Source organism: Cyprinodon tularosa, unplaced genomic scaffold, assembly GCF_016077235.1.
Source record: "Cyprinodon tularosa strain WSP-4 unplaced genomic scaffold, ASM1607723v1 ctg946, whole genome shotgun sequence".
In the NCBI taxonomy this organism is placed as follows: domain Eukaryota; kingdom Metazoa; phylum Chordata; class Actinopteri; order Cyprinodontiformes; family Cyprinodontidae; genus Cyprinodon; species Cyprinodon tularosa.
This window is the reverse complement of record NW_024039725.1, coordinates 142,612-170,517: the sequence shown is the minus strand read 5'-3', so window position 1 is coordinate 170,517 and position 27,906 is coordinate 142,612. Positions and strand designations below refer to the sequence as shown.

The 27,906-nt window shown below is 37.7% G+C and overlaps 1 protein-coding gene across 2 annotated transcripts; it reads right to left on the bottom strand.

Moving 5' to 3' along the window:
- Nucleotides 1-108: 108 nt before the first annotated feature.
- Nucleotides 109-23,751, bottom strand: ulk1b (unc-51 like autophagy activating kinase 1). Of its 2 annotated transcripts, none has more exons than XM_038275164.1 (27): nt 23,112-23,751; nt 20,834-20,926; nt 19,755-19,796; nt 15,965-15,997; nt 15,457-15,493; nt 14,422-14,595; nt 12,728-12,801; nt 12,544-12,645; nt 11,667-11,725; nt 11,327-11,409; nt 9,211-9,261; nt 8,997-9,088; nt 8,627-8,792; nt 8,357-8,411; nt 8,150-8,236; nt 6,547-6,690; nt 6,288-6,433; nt 5,889-6,148; nt 5,584-5,789; nt 5,142-5,263; nt 4,301-4,420; nt 3,843-4,027; nt 3,440-3,624; nt 2,253-2,371; nt 1,993-2,150; nt 888-1,023; nt 109-738 (listed from the first exon to the last, which is right to left on the bottom strand). In XM_038275164.1, exons 1-27 carry the CDS (start codon nt 23,199-23,201, stop codon nt 683-685), a joined length of 3,075 nt encoding a protein of 1,024 aa, XP_038131092.1. In that variant the 5' UTR covers nt 23,202-23,751; the 3' UTR covers nt 109-682. The 2 variants fall into 2 exon arrangements, with proteins under 2 accessions (XP_038131092.1, XP_038131093.1); XM_038275165.1 differs by having other exon boundaries at nt 8,357-8,408.
- Nucleotides 23,752-27,906: the final 4,155 nt, after the last annotated feature.

Here is a 27,906-nt window from a genome sequence, read left to right as displayed (position 1 = left end):
TCTTTTCTTCTCTAAATCAAACCAGCAGAAGTAGATTATGAATCTACTTCAATAAATCCTGTAAAAATAATTTGGCAGCAGTTTTTTTTTTTTTTTTTTTAAACAGTACTAATATGCACTACTGCTAATCAAATGTAGCTATGCTTTAAGCTGTAGACTTTCTGTCAATAAGCATGAAAGGACCTGATAAAATGAAGAAAAATGGGAGCAAAGTAGAGATATAAGACAAAAAAAAGCACATTATGAGAATATTTAGCTACATGGAGTCCTTATCAGAATGCATCACCAGCTGTGCAGGTTTATCTGCATTGCTTCTGCTGCTGCATCTTGCTTGAATCCTAAAAAGCTTTTCTTATTTTAAACTAGCGCAACATGAAGGAATGTGACTACTTGGCAAACACTGCTCTCTGCTGTTGGATCGACAGTAAATGGGTGCAAATCTTCTTCTTGGCATTTCCATGTTCAGCAGCAAAGTCCTCCCTATGTCCACTGCTGGTCCAACCCCCATAGATGAGATGGTTCCAACCTTGAAAACCGAAAGATCTTCCAGTGAGCAGCATTTCAGTGTCTGTGTAAACCTTGTGGTTTTCTTGCGAAACCAAAAGCGCTTCTATGTGACACCGTGAAATGTGGGTGGAGATTTGGTAAGTTGTGTGTTAGAGTGCAAATGGAGAGTCAGGCGTCAAACACAGAGACCGGATTGCAGAGCTGTGAGGCGGCGTTCAATGCATTCTTTGCCTGCACAAACAGAGAGGGAAATTATATTTAAATATCTGTACTGGATCAAGATCTAGAGTTATATTCATGAATCTCTGAGGGGAAGTGACAAAATTATTAAAAAGTGCAAAAAAACTACAAGTAGTTGAACAGTTGGAAGAGATTCTCACATTTGCTAACGCTCAGGATGTCATCCTGTTCAGTGAGGAACAGAGACAAACCCTCCATTAGCAGGAGAGCTTTGTGGTAACGCAGGATGGACGCCTCCCCCTGGTGGAACATCTCGTCCAGTGCAGCAGTCTGAACCTAAAACAGGAACAGGCACATTCAAGGTTTGCATCATCATTTTAAAACCCAAATATAATAATTAATTGCAGAAGCTTCATCGTTTCTACATACAACCTCAAGCTATAATGTACTTTTTCAAGATTTTATGGTAGGACCCAAAAGAGTTCTTAGTTTTGATCTGATCTTGAGTTGTGGTGCTACCCGGTACTATACTTAAGTTATAGTGGAAGATGTTCTTTTCCAGGTGGATCAACAAAATAAGTGGTCCTCCTAATTGATATGTTTACGTATGGCTGTCCTAAATGTGTGTCCGCATTTTCACTTTCACTGATAAGTCTGACATAGTGAAAAAAATACATATCTTCTTTTAGAAAGTAAGCTTGTATGAGTGATGCAAAAAGCAACTTTAAAACAGAGCTTGCACAAGGAGAAATGGGATCTTGCACGCTCTCACATGCGTTTAATAGGCGTTCCCTCTCAGGTACGGGTACAGGGTTGTGCGTGTGCATTTGATTTTATTTTTAAAATTGAGAGGCTGTTTCAAAAGTTGGCAAAAATTCTCCACTATACCTATAAGCTTTCTTTCATTCTAGATGTGCCCCTTTTGTGAAATACTTTTGGTCAACTTTTTTTTTTTATTTGCTGAATAAACAAAATTATCATTCTTTTTTGTGAAACAGTCTGATGGAGACGGTTAGAAAACGTATGTTTTCAAGGCTCGCCCCAGAATCTATTTACCCTACGATCTAACAAGCTCTCCTGGTGCAACTGAAGAAAAGCTTCCCCACAGCATGACGCTGCCACCACTAAGTTTCATAAAAGAAATGGAGCGTTTGAGTTCTACATGTTGTCAAGGATTAATATAAACACCAGTTAGAGCTGATTTGACTTTCCTTTGAAGTCTTAATAAAAGATCTGTGTTTGATGTGGTTACACAGGGTTTATAATGGTGAGAATTTTTTTTTGTCTTCTTTTTATTCTGCCTACCATCTGCACTGTGTGGCTGAAGAGCAGCCGCTCAGCTGTGATAGAGGAGATTTGGTCCATCAGACGATGCTTCCTGGAGAAAAAGTGTTCCAGACGAGTGCTGAGCGAGCGACACGATGCCACGCTGGACTTGTACAGCTTATTCAGCCGCCTCACCACTGTGCATGAACAGATAAAAGAACACGGCTTCTGCTTAAGAGCGGAGCACAAAGACAAAATCGTTTTTACAGACTGCTGCTCTGGCTAAAAGAGGCTCCTACCTTGTTTGACAGTAGCAGAAGGGTAAAGCTTCCCCTGTTTGACGCGCTCCATGGCTGTTTGTAAGGCAGTAGACAATAGTTCTGCGGTTTTAAGGTAGAGCACCAGCTGCTCTGCATGACTGAGAAGATAAATACAAGAAAGAAAAAATAAAAACAGCTGTGAAATCAGTCAAAAATAAGTTGGGAAATGTTGCTGTTGTCTGAGGAGCATCATGAACTACATGAATGTTTGATACTAAGGTTTCGTACTGAGTTCATTCAACTTTTTACCCCATTTACCTGAACAATGCAATGCCTCTAGGTCAAACTCTGAGTTGAAAAATCTATATTTTTAAATTGAATTGGAATACTAATGCCGAAACTTTCATTAAAGGTAGAGTTACTAACATTTTCAGACTTTCTTTTACCTTTAATGATACAAAATGTCTTCTTTTTTCAGTAATTTTCAGAATACTGGCAGTAAAGAACAATTGCATCCATCCAACTATGACAGCTAAATTATAGCATGCTGCCAAATATCAAGTCCAATCACTCCTTTGAGTTGTTATATCACACAATAGTACTGAAATGGCAGATCTTATATCTGATTAGCCATTTTTCCTAGTTTGTAACTTGTTTTTCCAACTATCAGTTATTACAATTTCTTTCAAACTACTTTTCACTTTATAGATATCATATACCGGACGGTCTTTGCCATATTTTATTATAGCAGGCTATGGTTAGAAAAGGGTCATCACTATAATTTAATGGCCTTTTGAAGTGCACAAAATGAGCAAAGATGTAAAAGGATGTAATAGCAAAGTTAAATGTCCAGTAACCACTTCTGGATGCATTTCCAGCAAAATCAAGATTAAGTTTTATGAGCTAAACATCATAATTGAAAAAATAAAACAATTACAGCATTTTAAAGTGCAAAACAATAACAAACATGTCGAAGCTCCATATTGATAAGGACCTAAAACTTGGTGAAATCATCTAACGTAGGTATATAATAAAAAGAAAAGTTTTTAGAACAGTGATAATCTTTGTTTGTTACTATAACTGCATTAGATGAAGGTCATAAAATAAAGAAACGGAGGATGGGTTCCACTGTTAATGGGTTTTTAGGCGGTCTTACTTTCTCCTAAATGGAGCGAAAAAGGCAGAGATTACAAACATTGATATTTGACGTTGGAAATAGGTGTTACCTCCACTCTCGGCTCATTGAGCTTATCTGATCTGCTACCAGGCTCTGCTGCTGGAGGACAGCGGGGTGAGATTCTCTTCCTTGTCCTCCCACTGTGGCAGCACCACGTGAGCTCGCCACCTCCATCAGACAGAGCGCAAATTCTAGAGTGAAGCGCAGGCGCTGCACGGTGTCTGTGTGTTCCTGCTAAACTCCAACAGAAGTGGAAACAGAGAAGTGATTTAGAGACATAATATAGAGTAAATGGCAGCAGATTATGACATTGCGTAGAGTCTGCTTTACTGAAAAAAAGAAAGAATTCAAGATTCCTGATTTTAATTGATAAAGCAATAAGCTTCAGGTCATGTGTTAAGAATTTCTACACTCAGTACTTTCCAGAGGTCTGTGGGAAAGCGGCTCCTCACCTCCATCAGCGTCTCCTCAGGCAGCTCGGGGGCCTCAAAGGTCACAGCGCCACCCATGTTAGCTGTGATAGGATCAGTGAAGCTGTAGCGAGGGCTGGGCGGGGCCTCAAAGCCTTCGGGATAGGGGCCTGTCTGGGGGTAGCGGCTGGTCAGCGAGCCTGCAGGGCTTCCTGAACTGAAGGAGCCTGTTTGAGGAGGAGATTTTCTGTACTGTACAATCAACAGAAAAAGTGATCTGAAGCAATTCTTTGTCTAAGATTCTAAGATTCAGAGTCTAAGCTGTTAATTGAATGTTAGTAAAAAAAAAAAAAACGTAAGTTTAACCTTCAAATCATGAGAAAAGAAACAATATCTCCTCCCTGTTCATCTTCAATGTAACAAGTTGTGAGAGTTTTTTTTTTCTTGTTAGTCTGGAAACATCTAGTTTGATATTAACTTATCCAGATTTCATGTGTTACCTGAACATTTCCTCTGTCTGGAGGTCTGAGGTGGTGTGCTGCCACTTGGGGGAGAGCCAACAGTGAAAATCACCTGCGCTGGGCTGCAGGACCCCGGTGCAAAGCCACTACAAGGAGGAGCTGATCAACAGAAAAAAAGGCTTTCTTCAACTTTTACTCTTTTCATGATACAAAACAAACAAAAAAGCAAAGGTAACATTGATAAAACAGTTCCAGGAGAGACAGAGAGAGAGAGCAATACTTTGAGTGGGTAACAGGCTGAACTTCTTACAGGAATGTTTGTCTAAGTATGCATTATTAAAATGCTGGATAGCCTACATGCTTCAGGGAATACACACACAGACTGCTCTTTAAAGTTAGCTATGCAGATATTTAAAGATGCAAATTGAAACTCTTAAATCAGTTCTTTGTTTTATTTCTAGCGCCCTCATAAAATGTACATTCGTCTCATTTCATAGAAATAATAACTTACTATTTACAGCAGGACGGTTAGAAAAAATGTTTTGAATGCTCTTCTTTATCTGCTACTATAGCTATGAAATAAGGAAACACTAAATGGCTAAAATTGATGTAGTAAAGCAGGAATCATAAAAACATTGGAGAATAAATTGGCTATATATTTTTTTTTATAGCATAAAACAATACAGAGCATACTGAAACCATGCAAAAACCTTCTGTGCTTTATATTTAAGCTGTTATTTGTAAGAATTGATGCCATTTTATTGAGATTTTTTGCATCAGAGCAACAATGGGAACCATAATAACAGTAGAAACACCATCTAAATGTTTCATACATATAGAGTAAACATTTTAATCTATCCTGAGGAGGAGGCATACAGACCTGTTATGTCTATTGCTTTTTCTGAGGCCAGGTTCTCCGTACTGCCTCGGTCTCCTGCGTGTCCTCCTGCTCCAAAGGCAGCCATCAGCAGCATGTCTGACAGACGACCGGCACTCTGTGACCTGCAGATGAGAGAAAATGTAGAAATCTGTCCACTTCCTGTCTTATCTCTTCCTCTCTTGATAAACTGAATGAGGCTTTTTTATTCAGTTTCAATCTGAATGAAATCTGTAAAAATGCAGTAAATAAATTTCATTGTAAAAATTATTATAGAGATAACGCAGAGTCACTTTTAATATGAAATTAATACAATAAAAGGAATTCATAGTTTATCCAGGAATTCAAGTTCATTTAATCATAAAAAAAACAACAAAATAAAACATTCCTGTATCTAAAAGAATTGTTTGTTTTTTTTAAAAGATAAATAGTGAATGATTAAAACCTTCCAAAGCTCCTGCTGTCATCAGTCAGTCTGTGGACGCAGTAAGCAGGGCTGGTGGACGGCGCCGGGGCTTGTTGTCCAACGTCTCGGAGCTCTCCTGGGGCAGTCCTGCTGCTAGGCGAACCCACACCCAAACCCCTCTGCGTCAGGAAAGTCATAAGATTTGGAGAACTTGGTGGTTTGGGGAATTCAAACGGAGGGATGGCCTAAAGAGACGGAAAGTAACAAAACATCCCAGTTTAGTTCAAGCTGAGTGCTGGCATCTCTTTTCCCCTGATGTTTAGTCCCGGACACGGCCGTCTCACCCTGGAGGGGGATCCCAGGATGGTAGGGAGGGGGTTCCGCTGCATCAGCTCACTGAGTCTGGGGGAGGAGTGGGGGAGGCGGACAGTCATCAGCCCTGATGGGGGGACAGCCACAGGGTCCGAGTGCTGTTTTTTGATTTTATGCCTTCCGCCGCCAGTCGCACACTCCAAAAGACAGGGGGCGCTGTGGAGGCGCGTGCCAAGCCCTGCCCCCTGCGGAGGCTGCTGAGACGTCTGCCTTGATTCGGCATGCTGGGGCGCTGCAAGAAGTAAATTGACAGAACGGGGGTCGGTGTGGGAAGATTATAATTTGTCACTCTCTGAGGTCTGATGTTTAGGATTATTTGGCTGTCTATTAAACTGGTACTCAGGGTTTTGTCTTAGAAATGTAGTCAGTACCTTGCGGCGAAATCTGGAATGTTCTGGTTCCTCCCAGTGAAAGCCTGCGGGAGCTGGGGGCTACTGCCTGCCGCGGGGCTGAGGGTCCTGCTCTAGCATGGCCCACCAGACTCCCACTGCTGCAGCGACGCACCGGCGTAGAGAGCCTACCAGGTCAGAAACATCAGGTATCAGACTGAAATACCTCACCAGTTATTAATGATTTCATTCTAAGTGTGATTGTGTTGTTCTTGGAGTGTGAGCAGGTTTGGATACTGACCGTGGCGAGCCGTCCTGTTTGGGAGACTGAAGGTTCAGCTCCATACGCTGGTAGTTCTGGACCTGAGTGGGGACTGGGATAGGCAATGAGTGAACATGGTTTCCACAGCTACCATAGAAATTACTCCCCAGGAACTCTGCGGTTCTGGGAAGAGCAGAGAAAGGAGCAGAAAATGTCAGAGGGTTGACAGGATGTGGTTATGTTTTCATGAAAGCTTTTAAAAAGAGTCCAGCTTTATCTTGATGATCTGCCGTTCTGTTCCTTTGAATATTGTTGAACCTTTCAGAGATGATGACGGGTGTAAAACTGCAACTACTAGTAGCCCCAGTAGAAAATAATTAAAAGAATAAACTCAAATAACAAGGCAGGAAATATGATCTTTGAGCTAAAACCTTACCCTTACAGGAGAATGTCCTAAAAGAAATTACTTCAAATGAACTGAAAACCTCTTCTAGCTGAAATGAAAGCTCTTTGCCTTTTAGGGTATGTCTCAACCGGCATTACTCAACATTCTCTGCCAAAGAGCTCAAACTCAGTCAGATGAGACAGACAGACGTCTGTGGAAAGAAAGTTTGTTCCGTCTTGCCAACAATTTCATGTTGAATTTAGGTCTGAACTTTGACTGCCTCATTGCAGCACATAAACACACTTGGATATAAAACGATTCCACTGTAACTCTGGCTGCTTTTTTAGGGCAATTCCTCTGCAATAAGATTCATTTTTAGCCTAATCTTAATCCTCTGCAGCCTCTAGCATGTTTTCTTTCAGGGTTTTCCTGTTATAAGCTCCATAATATGCCCGTAGTGTTTGCATACTGGCCACAAAGTGTGTTTTTGTTCTAAGAACCAAACATTTTCATGCACTTGTTTGTATTATCCTACACGTGTTATTCTAGCCTTCATCTCACAAGCATTTAATAAAAGCTGCATTTGTGGTGTCATAGTTACCCTGTATAGACTTTTCCACCAGTTTTGAATTATTGCTGCTCCACCAGAGCTACTGTCGGCCTCTAGCAAGTTTCTCTGATCAATGCACTCCTTTCTCAGTCTGCCAGTTCACATTAAAGGCCATGTCTTGGTAGGTCAGCAGTTGTGCCGTGACCATTTCATTTCCAACAGAAGGATTAAACAGTACTCCATGCTAAACTTGGAATATGGAGATAATCTTCCTTGTTATTTAGCCTGTTGGTTTTTTTTACCGAATGTTCTTCAAAAGTCCTTTAAGAGCCTTAAAAAAAACAGCCTTATCTTTTCAATAGATTCAATCTGAAATAACGAGACTCTGAAGGTGATTGATGGCATTTCTATTTAAGGATATAAAGGCAGTAAAGGACGGATATAAATGATTCGGTGTGTTAAAAAAGGCAGAAAACTATTTATCATATCCTAAACTTTACAATCCCAATGAAAACATATAAAGATTCCTGATTAAACATGTTATGATTGCAATAAACTGTTACACCTCAAATGTCTTGAGTCTATGGATCTTTTTTCCAGGTACTGCACATTCAATACAATCAGTTTTTGCATTTAAAATGTCAAGATCCTTCTGTGATTAACTTAATTCCCTTTACAATTAAATTATAATATTCTGACTCTTTTACCTGACAGGACTTGGCGAGCCGCTGTAGGAGGGAGAGTGAGGCGGTGTTTTGGCTTGGTTACACAGACCAGCTGAAGCCAAAAGAGAACTAAAGAAAAGAGAAAAAGAAAATTAATGGAAAAACAACAGAACAACACAAAGAAATACAATCTACTGTCTTAATTTTATAAATCATTCTGGCATGATTCATGTAGTTGTTAGCTCTCACCCGCTGTTCATGAGACTGTCCTGCAGTACTTTACTCTCACAAGTCAGTTCTCCTGCTGGAAATCCATCAATAAGAAAAAAGAAAACCAATCAGAACAATAACAAATAGAAATTTTAATAATTACTATAACTGATGCAACTATTTAAAAATATTTACAAGCCTAAAAGTAACTATTATAGAGCTGAAGATGTGAATTAGAACTTTTTATGCCTATTGAATGTTTTGTTTGATGTTTCCTTGTTTCTATGGATTTTAGAAGGGTTTCTTCACCTGTAAAATGAGCAGGCACCATTACAAAATCATCTGTATCACAAGAGGAGGAGTTCTTGCTGCTGCCGCCTGCTCCAGACGAGTCCTTCAGGAGAAAACCTGCAGCATCCTGGGTTGGAGAGGCAGGAACTTTGGAGCGCAGATGCTGAGTCTCAGCGAGAGACTGCTGCAGTGGCACGAACACAGAAACGTATCAGATGCAAAGAAGAAACAGAAGAAGAGCAAAATTAGAAAACGGCAAACAGAGAAGGAAGGTCAGAAAGTCTTTGTCAAACACACACACACAACAGCTCTGTGGATTATGGGAAAATTGCTGAACAAACAAAAGCAGAGAAAAAGGAAAAACACAGAAGGAAAACTGAGCACGAACCGGTGGTGAGGCAAGGTGAGAAGTGGAGGAGCTGCTACAAGAGCTGGCTGATGCAGAACTGGGCAAACAGGTCATGGTCACTGCAGGGATGGCTGCAAAATGATTGTTAGAAAACTTCATTAGAAAAAAAAAAAGTGAAATAACGCAAAGTTTTGCTTTAAGGTTAAAAAAATGTGTCCAAGCATTACACAGAATAACATTTACCGGTACTTACACTTTTTAATAGATGAGCTGGCATCCAGGAAAGGATGGGTGAAAAACTCATCTGCAAGGAACACAGAGAAAGATACAAGTTTATAGGCACTGAAACCAAAATCACGGTAGAATTCAAAATAACAAACAGAAATCCCTCATGCTTAGTGTGAGGGATTGCCTTCGAGGCAAGGATTCGATGCAATCAACAGATTTTCTTTAGATAGAAAACTTTGAATCAATTTGACTGTATGATCGGGTGAACTGTAAAGTGCCTTGAGATGACGTGTTGTGAATTGGCGCTATAGAAATAAACTGAATTGAATTAATGAATACTATGTCCAGTTATTGCTCTCCTAATAGATTTTAATCTTTTTTATCTGAATAAATGAAGGACAGTGCCATTTCAAATATGTCATGAAGAATGCAGCTCTGGGTCTGATAAATAAATTTTTTAATGACCAATGTCAGAATTATTTAAATTCACCTTAGACCGTCTACATACCCCTCAGAAAAATAAGGGTTTCCCCTATTAGGTATTACACACCAGTCACAATGATGTTCACAGTGAAAGGAAAGGCTGTATTTAGTGCTGCAGCCAATTGTCTACAGGGTAAGTTTAGAGAGCTGGAGAGCAACGAGCAGAAATATATAACTGGACCAGCTCTAGGCTGCAGTTTGACGAGGAATATCAATAAGTCATACTTATGCTGCGTTCACACCGGACGCAGCAAGAGCAGCAAAATCGCGTCTGCTGCTTCATTTTTGCTGGTTGTACCAGTTTAGTTCTGACGCACTGCTGAAGCAGCTTTGCTGCTCTGGATGCGTGGCGAAAAGAGGGTGTGACGCGCATTGAGCGGAGCTTCCCTATCCTGTCTTTGCCTTGCAGCTGTATTTGCTGTGATCGGTGGGAATAAAGTAGTTTTAATATGTTTTTAAGTGAGAAAGTCCACCTGAAAACTTAATCTGTGCAGTCAGTTCATCCAGATTACCATCCTGCCTTCCAATATTATTTCTGTCTGAGCTGCTCAGACCCCCACATACCAGCGGTGCTCTGTCAGTAGGAATCACATTCAACAGCAGCTTATGCCCCGGTTGCCTCCTCGCCGTTCGCCATGGCGGCTGGAAGGTGGTTTTCATGTACATAATCCAAACTGAAGGCACCAGGATAATAAAGGCGAACACGCTTTGTCGGCAGGTTTCAGCATTTTAAGTTAATTTAGGCATTAATAAAACTGTTTCAGAGGAGTGATCCCAGCGCTCTGTATCATCAGCGATGTGTCTGTCTCCCTGGCATCTCCCAGATGAGCATCTCCGATTGGTTGATGAGGCGCGTCGAGCAGCAAAAGGTCAATTTTTCTGTCTCGATCAGCAGCGCGTCGCGCGCGTCAGATGCTTAAACACTCCCGACATGCTACTTCAGCTGCTCAGACGCGCTGTGTCTGCTGCTCAAAACGTGCTGCGGGACCTTTTGCTGCGCCTTGAAGCACGTCAACCATTGACTTTGCATGTAAACTCGCTGCTTCTGCTGCGCCTGCTGCGTCCGATGTGAACGCAGCATAAGACATGCTTATATCTGTCATGCAACGTTTCAGTGCATAGAAAGAAAGTGCTTTTCTTTTGAAGGCAGAAATAGAAGTCAAAAAGTTCTGAAATAGTGAAACAAAAAGGATCAATCAATTAAAAAAAGACTGGGGCCTGGATGTTGATGTATATCTATTCTTCAATGACAGGCTGAGATCAGTATCACGGACAAGAATATCCTGTTCAGTATTTTTGAAATGAAGAAGCCACTAGCAATAGAAATGTCAGATAAGTAAAGTAATTATTTCTTTACAGAATTCTATTATTTCTCCATTGACATAAATTTTACCTCAGAGATGGATGGTCCAAAATGGGATTTTCTAATATTTGACATTGATGTATAAGCTAATTAACTTCTAACTTTGTCAAGTCTTTTAAATCCAGACCAGTGAATCTAAATATTGGGTGATACTTTGAAAAACTATTGAACTGTTTGCTGCTTAGTGCATTTAAGGAACCACATAATATTTTTTCCCCCTCAAATAAACACAAATCTAAATAAAGAGCCATGAAGCGGCTTCTTTATAGGATCAGAACTGCTGAGCCTTACTGACCAAAGTCCATGCGATCCTTGTGGTTGCGTTGCAGCAGACCCAGCAGCAGGTTCCTCAGATGGCTTGAAGTCTCTCTGGGGATACTACAAGAAAATAAAACATTTAAATTGAAGAAGACTTTTATGGTTTTCACTCAACCGCTTTTTTGCAAAGATCATTTTTAATTGTTTATCTGGACAAATAAACCTCTCACAGATGATGACAGAACCAACTTGTTTTTAAACATTCAAGTTGGCAAGCCATAGCTAAATTCATTTTAGCAAAGAAGCCTACAAAAAACAGGAAGAAAAAGACAAAACAAAGGAAGTTCTTATGATTTATAATGTTTAATCATTCTTACTTGGGACTAAGGTTCTTGTTTTTCTCATAGAACTGCCGGAGGTCCTGTGGGCTGCTGGCCTAACAGTGAAAATGTAAAAGAATGTAAATGTCAACGGAATGTGAACACAACTGCAACACAATGGAAGCTTATCACAGAGTCAATCTGTCATTGCTCATCTTTCCTCTGTGACTCTAACTCTCTACAGTTTTAAAAACATTTAAAAAACAAACAAGTTTCACTTTTGCTGGACCAGTTTAGACCCAAAAGAAAAAAAAATAATACAAGCTTAACTCTACTGCACCCTCTAATCTATTATCTAACTTTATTATAACAGAATAAAACAGCAAATAAAAGTGATGTATAATGTTTCCTTATTGCCTGTTCCTGACCAGTAACCAGTCTAACCTTTGGCTCAGTGAAAATCTTCTCCCCTTTTCTGCTCCCATTGTTTATATAATATAACATTTATGCAGCCATTTTTTTTTGGGCGTTAAGAGATTCCCTTTCTCTTAATGTGTTTTTAAAAACAATTATGCGTGTTTTATGGTAACAGTAAAGTTTAATGAATAGTTTGCAAGCTGGAATGACAGGAAAGACAGGTTTGCATTTTAGTCTGTGTAAACTTAGCAGCAATGATGCAAAAGAGCAACTTCACAGTTAGGAGTAGGTGCAGTGCTGCAACTACCAGATAAATAATAGCGTGTATTTAACTGTTAGAAGAACCCATGCATTGTCAGAAAGAAGCTTAGAATGAGTGTTTACATTAAAAATCTAACTGAAGCGAGGAAAATTTGCTATTTATACACAGAGAGACAACCATAAATCCAGTTTAAAAGGTTTTCAACCTTCACTGAGAAGCTTTAACCATAAAGGGAAAAATTATTGCTGGTTTTACCTGAAAAGGAGCTTTTCCAGTCAGACACTGAAACACGATGGTTCCTATACTCCACAAGTCAGCCTTGGCATCATAGTTCTGGGACATAATCACTTCAGGTGCCTGTTGAAGCAGCGGGGAGATTTATGCAGCAGTAAAAACACAGAGGAACCCGTTTAGTGATTGTCTGTAGAAGGTGTTTTACCATATACATAGGAGAGCCGCAGAGCGTAGCTGCCATCATGTTGTTCTGAAGGTGTCTGGCAAAGCCAAAGTCCGCTGCAAAGAGAGGAAGGGGGGAACAGGTGAGGTCAACAAGTCTACGAAAGAAAACAGTTTCCACTGACAGATTTAGCTTTGAAGAAATTCTTTAATTTGACCAACATGTTTTATATGACCTTGAGCGAAAAAAAAAACAAGAGAAGGACATTTTGAATTTAACCTGTCGAGGAAGTAAAAGATACGTTCAAACTTCAAAACCTTGAAGCTCATACCAACCATACTCAAAATTACAAGATGTGACAAAAGCTAGCCAGCAGTTATTAGAGACAGAAAAATAAGAGGAAAAAAAGAAAAGAAACATACACTCCTTGAGAAGTTTGCAATGCTTTAAAAGGCTATAATCCAACCAAAGCTCCTTGTTCTTATTAAAACTCATCTGATTGGCCGTACAAGCACCCAATGAAAACTTACACACAATAAAAGATCTAAGTACACTTAAAGAGACTTATTTAAATATAAGCAAAGATAATTGTGCATTTTTATACTTTTTGAAAGTTTTAAGCTTAGAGAAAAAATAAAAAAATTAATCAGAACACAGAAAATCCACAAACCCAACCTGAGTCCTAATTTTAAAAGCGATTGCACCTGTTATCTCAGACCAGCTCAACAAACCATATTATGCATACAGGTGACCCAAAAAACACGAAAGTGGTTCAAGTTATCAGAAAACACCAGAAATGTTACGGTTCTATATTTCTGGGGAATCCCCGGTCGGACTGACTTTACTCAGATACAGAACGACCCCAAACACTGATAATATCACTTTAGAGGCCTTACTGAGAAACTGAAGCTGTGGGCAGATTGCTGCTCGCAAGCTCTTGTTCTTAAATGACAGGAATGAGTAACCAGGGAAAAAAAAGAGCAGATTGAAAGATTCTCTAACCTCTCTATTTCAGCTCAGACAATACAAACATGCTACATATACCATAGCTCGCATGATGAGGCAGAGAAGGAGTTTGGGGGAAAAACTTTGATAAAAATATGATGGATCAGGATTTGTGGCCTGCTTTTTTTTTTTTTTTCCTACGTGACCGTGACGTTCTCAAACACCATTACTCTTATCCCGAAATAGGTAACAAAATAATATTTTTGCAAGTAAAAAAAAACTCTTATCATTTATACTTAAAAGGTCAAAAACTGTTAAAGGTTATAAACACAATGAATCAGAGATTTTATAGATTTATCTAACTCTAGTCTATTATTTCACATGTTACTCATACATATATATTGTATTTATGCAGCACTCAATAAAATGTATTTTGCTCATACCTCCAAATTTTTATTGTTTTTCCATGTTATTCTAATCATTTTACTTTTTTCATGTGTTGTGAAATAGAATGGTCAATAAAAAGACTTAAAAAAAACAAAAGAAAATGGATCTAATAGGTTCCTAATAATAGGAAAAGGATCAGATTCACAAATCAACAGTTAGCAAATGACATAACAGCAAGACGTATTTTGTTTCTGTTTCCTAGTTATTTATCGATTTATTCCATTTTCATTGTGTTCGTTTTTTTTTTTTTTATATATATATATATATTAAAGCTCTAAAGAGCAGAAGTAAAAACAGAGCAAACAAGGCTGCACCTGTTTAAAGTCACATATAGTGAAGCCTACCGATCTTGATGCAGGTGTTGTTGGAGTGAGACTTTCGGCCCGATGGGTAAGACAGCAGAATGTTCTGGGGTTTGAGGTCCCGATGGATTATTCCTTTGGTCTGCAGGACTTTCATGGCCCCTGCTATTTGCTGCAGGAAAACCCGAATAGTGTCCTCACTTAGAGTGCCTTTGGCTGCAGAGACAAAACGGAAAACACAAAAAAGTCCAACAATCATTTGGAGTAAACCTATGTAGACCAGACTCAACTATCATTGCTGTGGGAGGAATTTTATATTTTATTAATTTTCAAGGATTTGTTTTTTCTTTTTCTTTTAAGGCCACATCGGAACTCTTTTCTTAAATACTAAATCTACTTTTTTCTTCAGTTGCTCAGATTATATCATGTATCCAGTTGCAAACTTAGAGCTATATAAAAGAGAATAACAATGAATTCCAACATAAATAACTTTTTTTTCCTCACCCAATCTCTTTAATGATAGACAATGTCATTTTCTTTGCATCATACAGGATGCATCCCTGCAACCAAACCTCTTGCAGCACAAAACTAAACTGAAAAATGACTTAAATGAAGCAAAAATGCTAAATAATTGAAGGTCTAAACCTTTTTCCGAATCCTTCAACAATAATTCTCCCTGTAAAGCTCAAGTATCACTGAAGCAGAACTCAATTGTCCCTTAGAACGGCTGCTCTGATGTTGAACCCTGCTTTCACTTGAAGAATGTCCCTCTCCTGCAGAGCGTCATGCATGCTCTGGCTGTCTGGATGGACATTCTGTATATTTTACTGATGTGACCTATCCACCACTTTTATACCAGATAGAGCCTCAAACTAAAACAAGTCAATCACACAAATAGGATACAGTTTTCCTTTAAAGATTTCCTGGCATATAAAGAACACCACTTCAGTATGCAAGAAAATCTGAGACAGGACATGTGAACGATGAATGACTTCTGGACATTTTCCATAAAGAAACAACTCATTTTGATTGTATGTTTTTACTGAAAGGCCTGAATGGAACCATTGTTATACTTACAGTGTAAGTAGTCAGCAAGATCTCCTCCATTGCAATACTGGCATTAAGAAGAGAGAAAGAATTGGTTAGAAATGTAAAAGTTATAATAACCTCATACATAAAACCTGGGGTCATCTACACCAAGAATATTAAATAAAGAAGCTATAATTAAACATGCTATAGAGCACCATTAATTCTAAAATCTTCATAACTGAAGTTATTTTATAAGATGTTGTAGGTTATTTAATCAGAAACAGATCCTCTTAGCTGGACAAAGAAATCTACAAAATATATAATAATAAAGGCAAAAAAATGACTCTCTCACTCAGAAAAACACTACTGATCATTTTTATGGTTCCTGCAATCCTTAATCAGCTTCACAACCAACTTCAGCAGATGCAGCATAATCACCCCCCCCCCCCCACACACACACATGTGAGAGGGGTCAGCTAATTATATATCTGACCCTGGGAGAGTTGCAACAATACAGTGCTGAGCAAACAAAGCAACGAGTCGTAGCAAAGCTTACCTCCATTACTAGGTACACTGAGCTGGCAGTTTCCTAAAGAGGGAACAGTTAAGAGAGAACACAAACACTTTTCAGTCAAACAGTAATGTGAAAGCAGCCCGTCAGAGCACAAACACAACTTATAAACTAATATTTGAGGAGGGTAACATCTACGTTCTAAAGACTCTAAAATGTTCACTTTATTTGATCTTTGGTAAAAGCTTAAGCTTTATTCTATGTTGCAACAACAATCCTGTTTTTTAATGGCGCCCCATTTGTAAGGAGAACACATCTAAGCTTATTCTGCTGTTTCTCATGTTGGTTACCAGCTTGGTCACACGGCTGAGACAGGGAACCCATTCTACAGCAAGCTTTGTAGGTGTGTTGGTGACTCTGGAACCAACTTCGAGCCCAACTCCAACAAGTGTTTAATGGGCTCGAAGGCAGGACTGCAGGCCTTTCTAAGCCCTCTGCTCCAAAATACTATCTGATAAACGTAATCCAGTTGGTTTGGCCAAAAAGAGAGAAGATAAGAATAAGATAAGGATCTACTGCTGATTTAAATTGACTAATAGATGGACTAAGAAGCACTGTTACGGGAAAAAACTAAATAAAAATTGATCAAACACTTTTATCTTATTTTGTACCTTTCTGCTTAATTTGTTTATTTGAGCAAAGGTGGTGTCGGATGAAGGAGTTGGTCCTGCAACCGGCAGGTTTTTGGTTCAAGCCCTGGCTCTGACTTTCTGTGCCGTTGTGTCCTTGGGCAAGACGCTCCACCTACATGGCTTAGTGATGGTGCCAGCGCACAGCAGCCTCGCTTCTGTCAGTGAGCCCCAGGGCAGCTGTGGCTACAATGTAGTTTACCACCATCAGTGTGTGTGTGTGTGTGAATGGGTGAACGGTAAATGGTAAATGGACTGTACTTATATAGCGCGTTTTTTCAAGTTAGGAGACTTGACCAAAGCGCTTTACACTACATTCATTCACCCATTCACACACACACTCACACTGAATGACTGAATGTAGTGTAAAGCGCTTTGGTCAAGACTTCAAAAAGCTCCACATAAGTACAGGCCATTTACCATTTATATTTACTATAAATAGATCATCTATCACATTTAAAACAAGTGATAGTTATATTTATATTTACAATAAAATTTAATTCAAAATGCTTTGTTGATTCATGAGGGAAAGTAAATGTTATAACTCTTAGAAGGGTTACAACTCTTACTTGCTGAATTTACTTTAAGAAACTTATTTCAGCTTAAATATAAGAGCAAAATGATCAAAGCTGTTTGTTTTCTTTTGTTACCAGCCATTATGAACTCAATCACAGAAAAAAAAAACATCAAGATTAACCATCAACACTCAAAACAAAAAGTTTGTTAAATTTGCAGATTTTTACAGTCTGCCACAATACCTTTGGAAACAGAAAAATATGAAGAGAAATAAAACAAAAACAAAACTGAAAACATACAGCGGCCGCCTTCCAAACAGCCCCTTATCACATAGCAACAGATGACAGCCATCTCTCATTCTGACCCCATTTCAGTATCTGTTTGAACGCAGCGGTCAAAGGGCAGACTGTTTTCTGTAGTCCAGCTGAGTCAGGGCTTCTGCCGCTGGCTGCAGAGACAAAACGGACAGCAAACAGGTTCTGGCAGAGAGCCGACGGCCTGAGCTCACAGGCTGTATCGGAGAATCGAGGAAAAACATTTCTGGTTAATAAAACGTTTACCCTCGTTTCGAAAGGTTTAGCAGAACAGCAAGTTGATCTAAAATCCAGTATGATATCTGACCACTTTGCAGAGTATTTAGTATAGTTTTATGGTTCAACAAAAGGGAGGGGCTAGAAAAGATTATTATGGGAGGATAACCTTAGGTAGAAAAAAAAATGGGCAAAAATAAATTGCATAATGCGTTTAAATTACGCCTTTCAATAAAAAAAAAAAAAGAAAAACACTTATAAGCAAGAATATTCCAACTGACAATGATTAATTAAAATAAATTACATCCACCTCATTTATTAGAAGGTTTTTAATGAATGTACTTATAGTGAACATAATTTCACCATTTTGCAATACTGCTTATTACAGAGCAACACCAGAGGTCTAATAAACTGGGATTAGCTGGATAATTAGTTGGGCTGCCTAGGGTTTTTTTTGTGTGTGTGTCCGCTTTGTTTGCATGTGCTGATGGGGACAATAATACTTCCATACAAAGTGGGAACACTGACCCACAGCAGAGAAAGCTGAAAATGGGTCAGATCCCACATCAGGTCAGACGAGGCAGGGAGCAGAGGAAGGAACATTTAAACGTACAAATCTTTGGTATGCCTTCATTTAAGGAGCAGACTCAGAAAAGTGAATGTTAAAAAAAAGTGGAAAATATTATGAGAGGATTTTTGAAACATTTATGTTAATAATGAAGCAGAATTACTTAAGACTTGCTGTTTTGCTGTTAGATGTCATCTGTCTTTCCAATACTGACTAAAACAGACACATCATGAAAGCCAGTTTTTGCTGGGATGCTGTTTTTTTCCTTCAGTGTCATTTTCTGTTTGTCTTTTCCAAAGAGGTGAATCTTTGGACTAATTACTCCCCAGAACAGAAACATGTAATCTAAGAGGGCTGACTTGGACTGCCCTACACATAGACAAACTGCTGAGAGAACATGTGTGGATCTGGGGGTTGGTAACTTATACTTTGGCAGCTTCTTGCAAGAGAATTTCATTCCACCAAGCTGCTGATAATAACCTAACAGAGCAGCTCTTCACATATTTCCCAATAACAACACAAGACTGCAGTGTCAAAGCCACTACTGTAGCTCAGTTTATATGAACTATTCATTAAAAAGCTTACAAGTCAAGCTGCACTCTAAAATAAATAGTGAATAAAATCTTATCTTTAACCTTTGCCATCAGGGTTATTTATTTTAATTCCGAAATCTAACCTTTTTGATTTATACGTACTTGAAGGGCAAAACTCAAGTAAAAAAAATTGAAACTAGTTATAGAGATTAAATATAAAACTTAACACCCTCCATAAAATTCGTTAAACAAAAGGAGCCCTCTGACAACCGAACTGTTGTCTTGCTAACATAGCTTAGCCTCGAATAATGTAAATTAGCATTGTGCTTTTTTCACCCAGCTGGCAGGCTGTTAGTTAGGGAATTAAAAACAAAAAGAGCACCTGCTGAGCTCAGATAAGGCTTTGTTAGGAGTCGTGAGGGACGTGATATAGCAGCTACCCAGGAGGTGTAGCAACAGGCCGCTTCAGACTGGTAACTAGGCTACAGGCAGCATCATCAATGTCGGTACCTAAAGGACAACAGCTGCCCTGACAGCAGGTAGAGAGATCAATATGTGTAGCTACCTGACGTCTGCTTGTGCAAGTGTGAAAACTGCAGAAAACATTTGATTCGTTGTGAAATTTACACTGCAGTTCTCAGAGAGCTTTTCAGGAACGAACACCGCCAATAAGGGGTTATGTGACTGCACATCAAATGTAAACACTGGGAGTGATGACTGAGCTTTAAAGGTCACTAAGTCAGGATGTAAATCAACACTTTACAAAGATCTGCCTTTAGCCGAGGAAAAAAAAAAACAAACAGAGAGGATATAACATAACAGAACTGGGAAAGTATTTTCAGGATGTAAAGAAATGGCTGAAGATATATACGATAAAAAACAGCAACCCATTACAGCTGTATCTACAATTATTGATCGAGAAAGACTATAATCACTTCTTATATCTAAGAATTCCTTTAAAGTGACATGGTTGATATTTCTAATTAAATACATACACACCTGAAAGTCCAGTAATGCAACAATATTCTCATGTTTCAGTTCCTGCAGGAATCGAGCAGAAAACAAACATTGGTTTAAGGTTGTAGCTTAAACTATTCACAGAAACATGTTACCTAAAAAAAAAGCATATATATTCTCTAAACGTTATTTTAATCACACCATCAAAGTTTTGATTGGGATTTTATGTAATGTGCCAAAAAGGATAATTAGGAAATGGAAGGAAACAGTGCATTATTTTATTTTACTAATAATATTTTTAACCAAATGTGTTCCTTCTGAAAACGCTTGAGTCAGATTAGACACACTGTGACTGTAATATAGCTCTGGTGGTCTGTTCAGACTTGTTATCCAATAAAGATGCCCTGCTGGTTTTCCTCTATACAGGTTAGGGCTGAAAAAATTAATCGGATTAATCGTGAGTAATCACTAATTGAAAAAAAAAATAAAATTATTTAGTAATCGATTAATCATTAAATGGAGTATAGAGACTGTAAAACATGCCTTTAGCTGACAGAGCGACACATTTGGAGCAGTATTTGTACTAAAATTGTAAAAAAAAATATATAAACATTTTGCATTTAAGATTTAAAAAATGTTTTTATGTGTCAATATATGTCCAGAACTCCTCAAGTGGTAAAGTTTTAGTTCCACCTGGTTTAATTTAGTAAAAATCCTTCTTTAAGGAACATTTTGCTATTTAATCATTAATCAATTAATCAAAAAACTCACAGATTAATCCAATCGTGAAATAATCGTTATTTGCAGCCCTAATCCAGGTATTATTTAGGCACAACCTTTTTCCAATATGCAATAACATTTTAAAAGCTGTGCAATATTTCCCTTCGACTTGAAGGATATGAGTCTCTAGAACATAATTGAAACCGAACACACAAAATAAAAGTGTATGCATTCTTTGGAAAGGCAGTGTATTTTTAAGAAGGCCTGACATTTGATAATCCCAACTAAGACTGTCTTAGGCTTGCAGGAATAATGTTGACATGCGACCTAATTGTGTCCATGTGCAAAATTCCTCATTGTTGGTAAGTTTTCTAGCGATTATCCCAGTATCTCAGGCTCACCTTCAGTATTTTGATCTCTTTCCCAAGCAGCGTCTGAGATTTGGCCAAGTTTTTCTTGTTTATGCATTTCACTGCCACCTCCAGGTAAGGTTTCTGAAAGAAAAAGAAAAATCACAGTGGATTGTCTTTAGGTTAGGGGAGAAAATGCAGTGCAAACTCATCAGCTGACATTTCAGACAACCTATGTCTGTAGATATAAATAATCACAAGGATGCATTCAACTAAGAATGACATAGAAATCAAATATTTCTATGCAGCAAATAGATCTTTCAGTATTTACAGTCAGAAATGTAATATATAACATGAATCAGTGATTTATTCATATGCTGTTGGGGGTCTATTATAAACAATAGATGATGCATATCAATAAATTAAGCTGCTAAGTAAATTAACACGCAATGATTGATATGCATTAAGTTAGAGATAAGTACATGTTTCAACATGTCTGTTGCTGCCATTAATATAGAGCTTTCAATAGGAAACAATAGGAGTCTGCTGGCCTACAGGTGCTGGTCATAAAATTAGAATATCATGAAAAAGTAGATTGATTTCAGTAATTCCATTTAAAAAGTGAAACTTGTATATTATATTCATACATTACATACAAACTCATATATTTCAGATGTTTATTTTGTTTAATTTTGATGATTACAAATGACAACAAATGAAAATCTCAAATTCATCATATCAGAAAATTAGAATATTGTGAAAAGGTTCAAAATTGATGGCCCCTGGTGCCACACTCTAATCAGCTAATTAACTCAAACCACCTGCAAAAGCCTTTAAATGGTCTTTCAGTCTACTTCTATAGGCTACACAATCATGGGGAAGACTGCTGACTTGACAGTTGTCCAAAAGACGACCATCGACACCTTGCACAAGGAGGGCAAGACACAAAAGGTCATCGCTAAAGAGGCTGGCTGTTCACAGAGCTCAGTGTCCAAGCACATTAATAGAGAGGCGAAGGGAAGGAAAAGATGTGGTCGAAAAAAGTGTACAAGCAAGAGAGATAACCGCACCCTGGAGAGGATTGTGAAACAAAACCCATTCAAAAATGTGGGGGAGATTCACAAAGAGTGGACTGCAGCTGGAGTGAGTGCTTCAAGAACCACCACACACAGACGTATGAAAGACATGGGTTTCTGCTGTCGCATTCCTTGTGTCAAGCCACTCTTGAACCACAGACAGCGTCAGAAGCGTCTTGCCTGGGCTAAAGAGAAACAGGACTGGACTGCTGGTGAGTGGTCCAAAGTCATGTTCTCTGATGAAAGTAAATTTTGCATTTCCTTTGGAAATCAAGGTCCCAGAGTCTGGAGGAAAAGAAGAGAGGCACTTCATCCACGTTGCTTGAAGTCCAGTGTAAAGTTTCCACAGTCAGTGATGGTTTGGGGTGCCATGTCATCTGCTGGTGTTGGTCCATTGTGTTTTCTGAGGTCCAGGGTCAACGCAGCCACATACCAGGAAGTTTTAGAGCACTTCATGCTTCCTGCAGCTGACCAACTTTTTGGAGATGCAGATTTCATTTTCCAACAGGACTTGGCACCTGCACACAGTGCCAAAGCTACCAGTGCCTGGTGCCACAGACTGATCGACTCCATGCCACGCCCGCATTGCTGCAGTAATACAGGCCAAAGGAGGCCCAACTAAATACTGAGTGCTGTACATGCTCATACTTTTCATGTTCATACTTTTCAGTTGGCCAACATTTCTATAAATCCTTTGTTTTTATTGGTCTTCAGTAATATTCTAATTTTCTGATATGATGAATTTGAGATTTTCATTTGTTGTCATTTGTAATCATCAAAATTAAACAAAATAAACATCTGAAATATATGAGTTTGTATGTAATGTATGAATATAATATACAAGTTTCACTTTTTAAATGGAATTACTGAAATCAATCTACTTTTTCATGATATTCTAATTTTATGACCAGCACCTGTATATTTGAATCAGCAAACCTGTCCTGCAACATCTGCACATTTGCATCCTTATAAAAACAAAGACAGTCACAGAGGATTCTTTGCATTTAGGAAACGTTTTGAAGGTAGAGCGATGATAGAATAAAAATTGCGTTTTATGCGTTAGCTTGGTGCTTTTCAGGGAATATCCTGTGTTTTAGACCAGGCCTCTTAAGGCCGTACAATAACAACAAACCTCCCAGGTGGCCAACAACGCTAATAGTCTTTACATAATGGACTAAATGCATTTAACAATGTGTATATTTTTTATGTTGATTATAATTACTGCATCTTTATAAGAGTAAAAGGGAAATCACCTCTCGATGTCTGCCTTTGAAGACCACAGCAAAGGCGCCGTGTCCTATCAGGTCCTTCCGACTGAACTCAAATTTCCCCACAGTCTCCATGGAAAGTCCGATTTAGTCCAACTGTGACCTGGACAGATAACCGGGGAAGCTCGGGTGTCCCAGTCCTTCCTCCTCTGTCAAGTGGGGGCTGCAGCAGAGACGTTCAGCCCCTCTTTCGCTTGCCATAGACTGGCTTTCCAACAGCAAACTGTCCTCTTCTCTCATGTTCACACGGTTCCCAAAAGGAGTTCAGTCCCTAACAGAGTAGCATGACTGTTTCCATCACCGGTAAAGCGACCTAAACGAAGTTAGCAAACTTAAAACACGGAAAACCGACGACTGTAGCCTCTCCGCATCTGTCTTTGACGTTCCACCTTAAGAAGCAGTTCGCTGCGTTTTGTTTATATACAGAAGATCCAGACTTTTGTTGCTTTAGACTTTCCAACCGGAGAAAAGACGACAAAAAGACCCTAAAACAGGCTGGTAACAGTTGTTGTCTGCTGAATGCGATGGCAGACAAACGCAATATGTCGTAAAATAGCAGCTGACTTCGCAGGAAAGTCACAGCACCGATGCTCACAACAAAGCAGGATCTGCTTTCGATGAGGAATTGCGCATGCGCAGCGCAGTTACAGCTGAAGCTTGACGTCACTCATACGCTTTTTTTCCCCCCTTCTCGGCAGCCGTAGAAAAACAGCATCAACACATTCAACCTAGAAAATGTGTGCATTAATTAATAAGTTTCATCTTTATGGACATATACAAAAACTATGTAGTGAAATGTCAAAATGTCAGTTTTTTTTTACTAATAAAAGTTAACATGATGCAAGAAACTGTCTTGTTGCAGAATGAGTCTGTCTTTTATTTTAATTTAATTTTTTTAAGTTTTGTATGTTTGCATTGGTTGTAATATTACTCCCTGTTTATTTATTAATTAATTTTTTGTTGCCTTGCACAAGTTAAGTTGATGTCCTGTATATAACTGTTATTTTCTCTTTTTTATAAGAAAGAAAAGTGGAGATTCCTACTTGAAAATGTAAATTAATGTCTTCTGTTCAATAAAAAAGAAAATGTGTGCATGGGAAAATCTATGTAGTAGAGTTGTGATCACATCACAGCTGGTTATAATTAAAATGTTTATTTACTATATCTTTTATAATATATATAATATATTATATTATAGTATATAATATATTATATTGTAGTATTATAATATAATAATACTGGTCTTTTATAATATTTAAAAAACGTCACAGATTGCTAAAATTCTTATAAACATAAGCAAATTACGCTTAATTAATTTCTTTATTTGGAATAATAAAAAAATACAAATAAACACAGAGATAAGGAATCTGTATAGATCCATATTTAAGCATGGGATCAAAAAGTTTAGAATTTGCTTAACAGTTTATGTATTTAAATCAATGATTTTTTAATAATGACAATGAACATCTTTACGTACATAAAGGCCCTATAATTAGTTTTTTTTTTTCTCATTTGTAACCTACAATAGACTACATAAAACATTTCTGTCAATAATTAGCATTTATCTAAACCATCCCATCTGGAAGGTGACTTTAATTTTGAAGTCAACAAAATTGTGGCTGTGAAAAATACTATAAAAATCATATTTTCACAAAGGAGAAAATAAAACTCACTAAATGTTTGAAGCTAGGAGTATCACACAAAAAGTGAGCTTATCATATGTATGTGTTATCATCTAAGAAAAAAAGTGCTTAAATAATGTCAATCTGAGCTGAAAAGCCCAAGAAGTGGATTAGTGAAAAATTATGGATTTTATCATTTTAAATCTTAGTAAACAAAAAATTTGATTAATCGAATGTACCAAACATCGGTTAGAAATTAACCAAGATGCCAGATCATTCTAAACAATCAACATTTATCAGACGTCCGAGGTGCCACATTCACATACCGTGGAAATATCCAGCCATCACTGCATTTAGCAAAAAGGGAAAGTATTGTGTCACAGATTTAACTTTGCTTTGGTGTAAAATGTAAATGTATGTAATGTAAAGTGTAAAATTTACCCAGGACAGGTAAAAGAAAGTGTATTTAGTCCTGTGGTTTGACTAAACTTAACTGAAGCGATGAATAATGTCCATCATTAGATTTAGAAGTGAAAAGCAGATGCTTGCAAGCTTGAGAATACCGATCCAGCCGTGAAGCATGGAGATGGCAGCAGGATTTTGTGTGGGAATTTTGTAAATAATGGACTGGCGACTCTTCAAAAAATGGATTCCATGAAATTGGAAGGGAAAAATATAACACAGTCCAACAATTTTAACTATTCAGGCCTGGGTAGTTAATAAAGGTATTTTTTTATTGTTTGGTTATAATACATTTTAAGATTTTTTTTGTGCGTTTGCTCATTTTTTTTGTAAATAATTTTACAAAGAATTTTTTCACGTATCTGTTACAGCAGCTCTATATGTGGATTCTTGGATTCCAAGTCCCGTCTGACATTAAGTCTTGATCCGTCACTCACATGATCTTGCAGGAATCTGCTCTCCAGAACAGTTCTGGCTCTGGAATGCTGCTGTATTGGCTTTCATCTCACTTTGTTCTTACACCTTCCAGAACAAGTTCAGGACTTTGATTTGTAGAAATCTAATCAGCTTACTTTTACTCACTGAACATTTCTAAATGAGGGGTGCACAAAGTGTTGCCTGTGGAGTATTTGTATACATCGGAGTTCAATCCTCGTACAAAAATTTACAGATTTGACTCTTTTTTTAGGGACATTTTTATATATTCCTGAAATCAAAAGTTTTATGTTCTTTCTTTGCTTGTACTTTAATTAAAAAGTAAAGGCAGGACCATAAATATATGAAAAAAACTTTGCTTAGAAGCACATTTTTCTCTTCCCACAGCCAGCTTTTTTAACAAAAGAATGGCTCATACCCGACCTTGTTTCTGAGAAAAGAGAAAAACATATATAATAATTTTCCACTTCAAGTAAATAGAAAACATTCAGAATCTTCTTGTGTAATACTCTTTTTATAATGGGCTGGATTTTCAATGAATTAAAAACCCCTTTTTCAATCCGACTACTTTTCTTAGTTTTATGAAATTATTGTTTATTGTTAATGTTTTGTTTGTTGAGGAGGTAACAGTGAAATGATTCACTTTCAGTTTACTTTTGTGTTTTTAATAAATGAAAACTTGACAATTGTTGCTTCAGTTCAATAAAAAAGCTCAAGAAAACCTTTTCTATATTAATGGATAGTATAAGAAATGGGTTAATCTGAGATTTTTCTAATTCAGTTCAAATTAATCAATTTGTCTTGTTATATAGTTGTTTAGTTTGTAGCTTTATGACTCAGTATGTGTGGAGTTCATTCAAAGTCTAAACACTTCAGACACATTTAACGCATTGGAAAATTTCCTGATGTTATTTTTCTATCATTGACATTTGCTTTCATATTGAATTAGTTTAACATAAAGCATGATTAATTTTATAAGCTATTTTGTAACAGATCAATTGTTTTTGATCCATAAGTATCGCAAACCACATGGTTCCCTGATGTTTTTATATAGAATACTGCTCTTCCATTTGCTTTGCAGATTTTTTGTTGAAAGAAAACCAATGCATTTAAACTGTACACCAAATCTATGCACAATAACCAATTACACAACAATATAGTCTGTAAAAGTCTTCTGATGAATATTCAGCATATATTTCATATAACGACCATAAGAGGGCAGTGACGATATGCAAAAGACTTCAAACTTTTTCACATGCATACTCTTGCCTGAGATAATCCAGTAAATGTTTAAAATATAAATTATTTTATAATATTTCCTTTCATAATGCCTGTCTGTTGGCTAGTTTTGCAATGACAATATTAATTATTTAAATAATAGAAATATATATATAAAAAAATAAAATAAACTGGAAAAAGCCTGATCTTTGACTGTGGAATAAACTGTGAATAAATAAACCATTCGATCCATATCAGCTATTATGATGTCAAACTGCAGCAGTCAGACTGATTACTCTCAGCTAAAAGTAACAAATTTTTAAATGCGATTGCAGCTGGGTAAAGGGATGTAACAATGATAAGGTGCAGTCTGGTGATATAGAATGATAGATCTGCATAATAAACACATGATAATTCTGCTTTCTTCCCTGTGCTTGATATACCATGTCAGACAGTTTACCTGAGCAGGACAGTTGGTGTTTCTGCAGAAGGATGCACACCACACAACCTTACAGGTGTCTAACTCTGCAGGAGTTTGCTGTGATGTTGACTATTTTTGTTACTCTGTGGCTCCAACAGGATGATTGATTGGTTCTTCCTGGCCCACTTTAGCTTTCTGTCTGTGTCAGTCAGTGGAAGAGCCTTCAGGTGTTTGCTCTGGGTAAAGATGGAAATTCCTAGCAAGCCACGTCCCGAAGTATGCAAACACTGCATACAAATACTAAAGGCGGGTCTTGTTTATTTTCTGTGTGAATAAAACATTTAGAGCCACTCATGGCAATAATTCTTATAAATAAATGACACAAAAAAGTCTTTTAAGATATTGATTAGCTTGAGCTATGCTGAGAATGAAAAAAATAATACAACATTGTTAAGATTTTCAGATGCAAAACCATAGATAAGACACATAAAAATAAACCCAACCCTATTAAAATGCTGGGTTATTAAGATGTAACAAAGGAGACTATGATCAATCCTTTTCCCACCTTCAACGTGTCATGTATCCCTATATTCAACACTATATAGGAAAATGTAGTAATGTT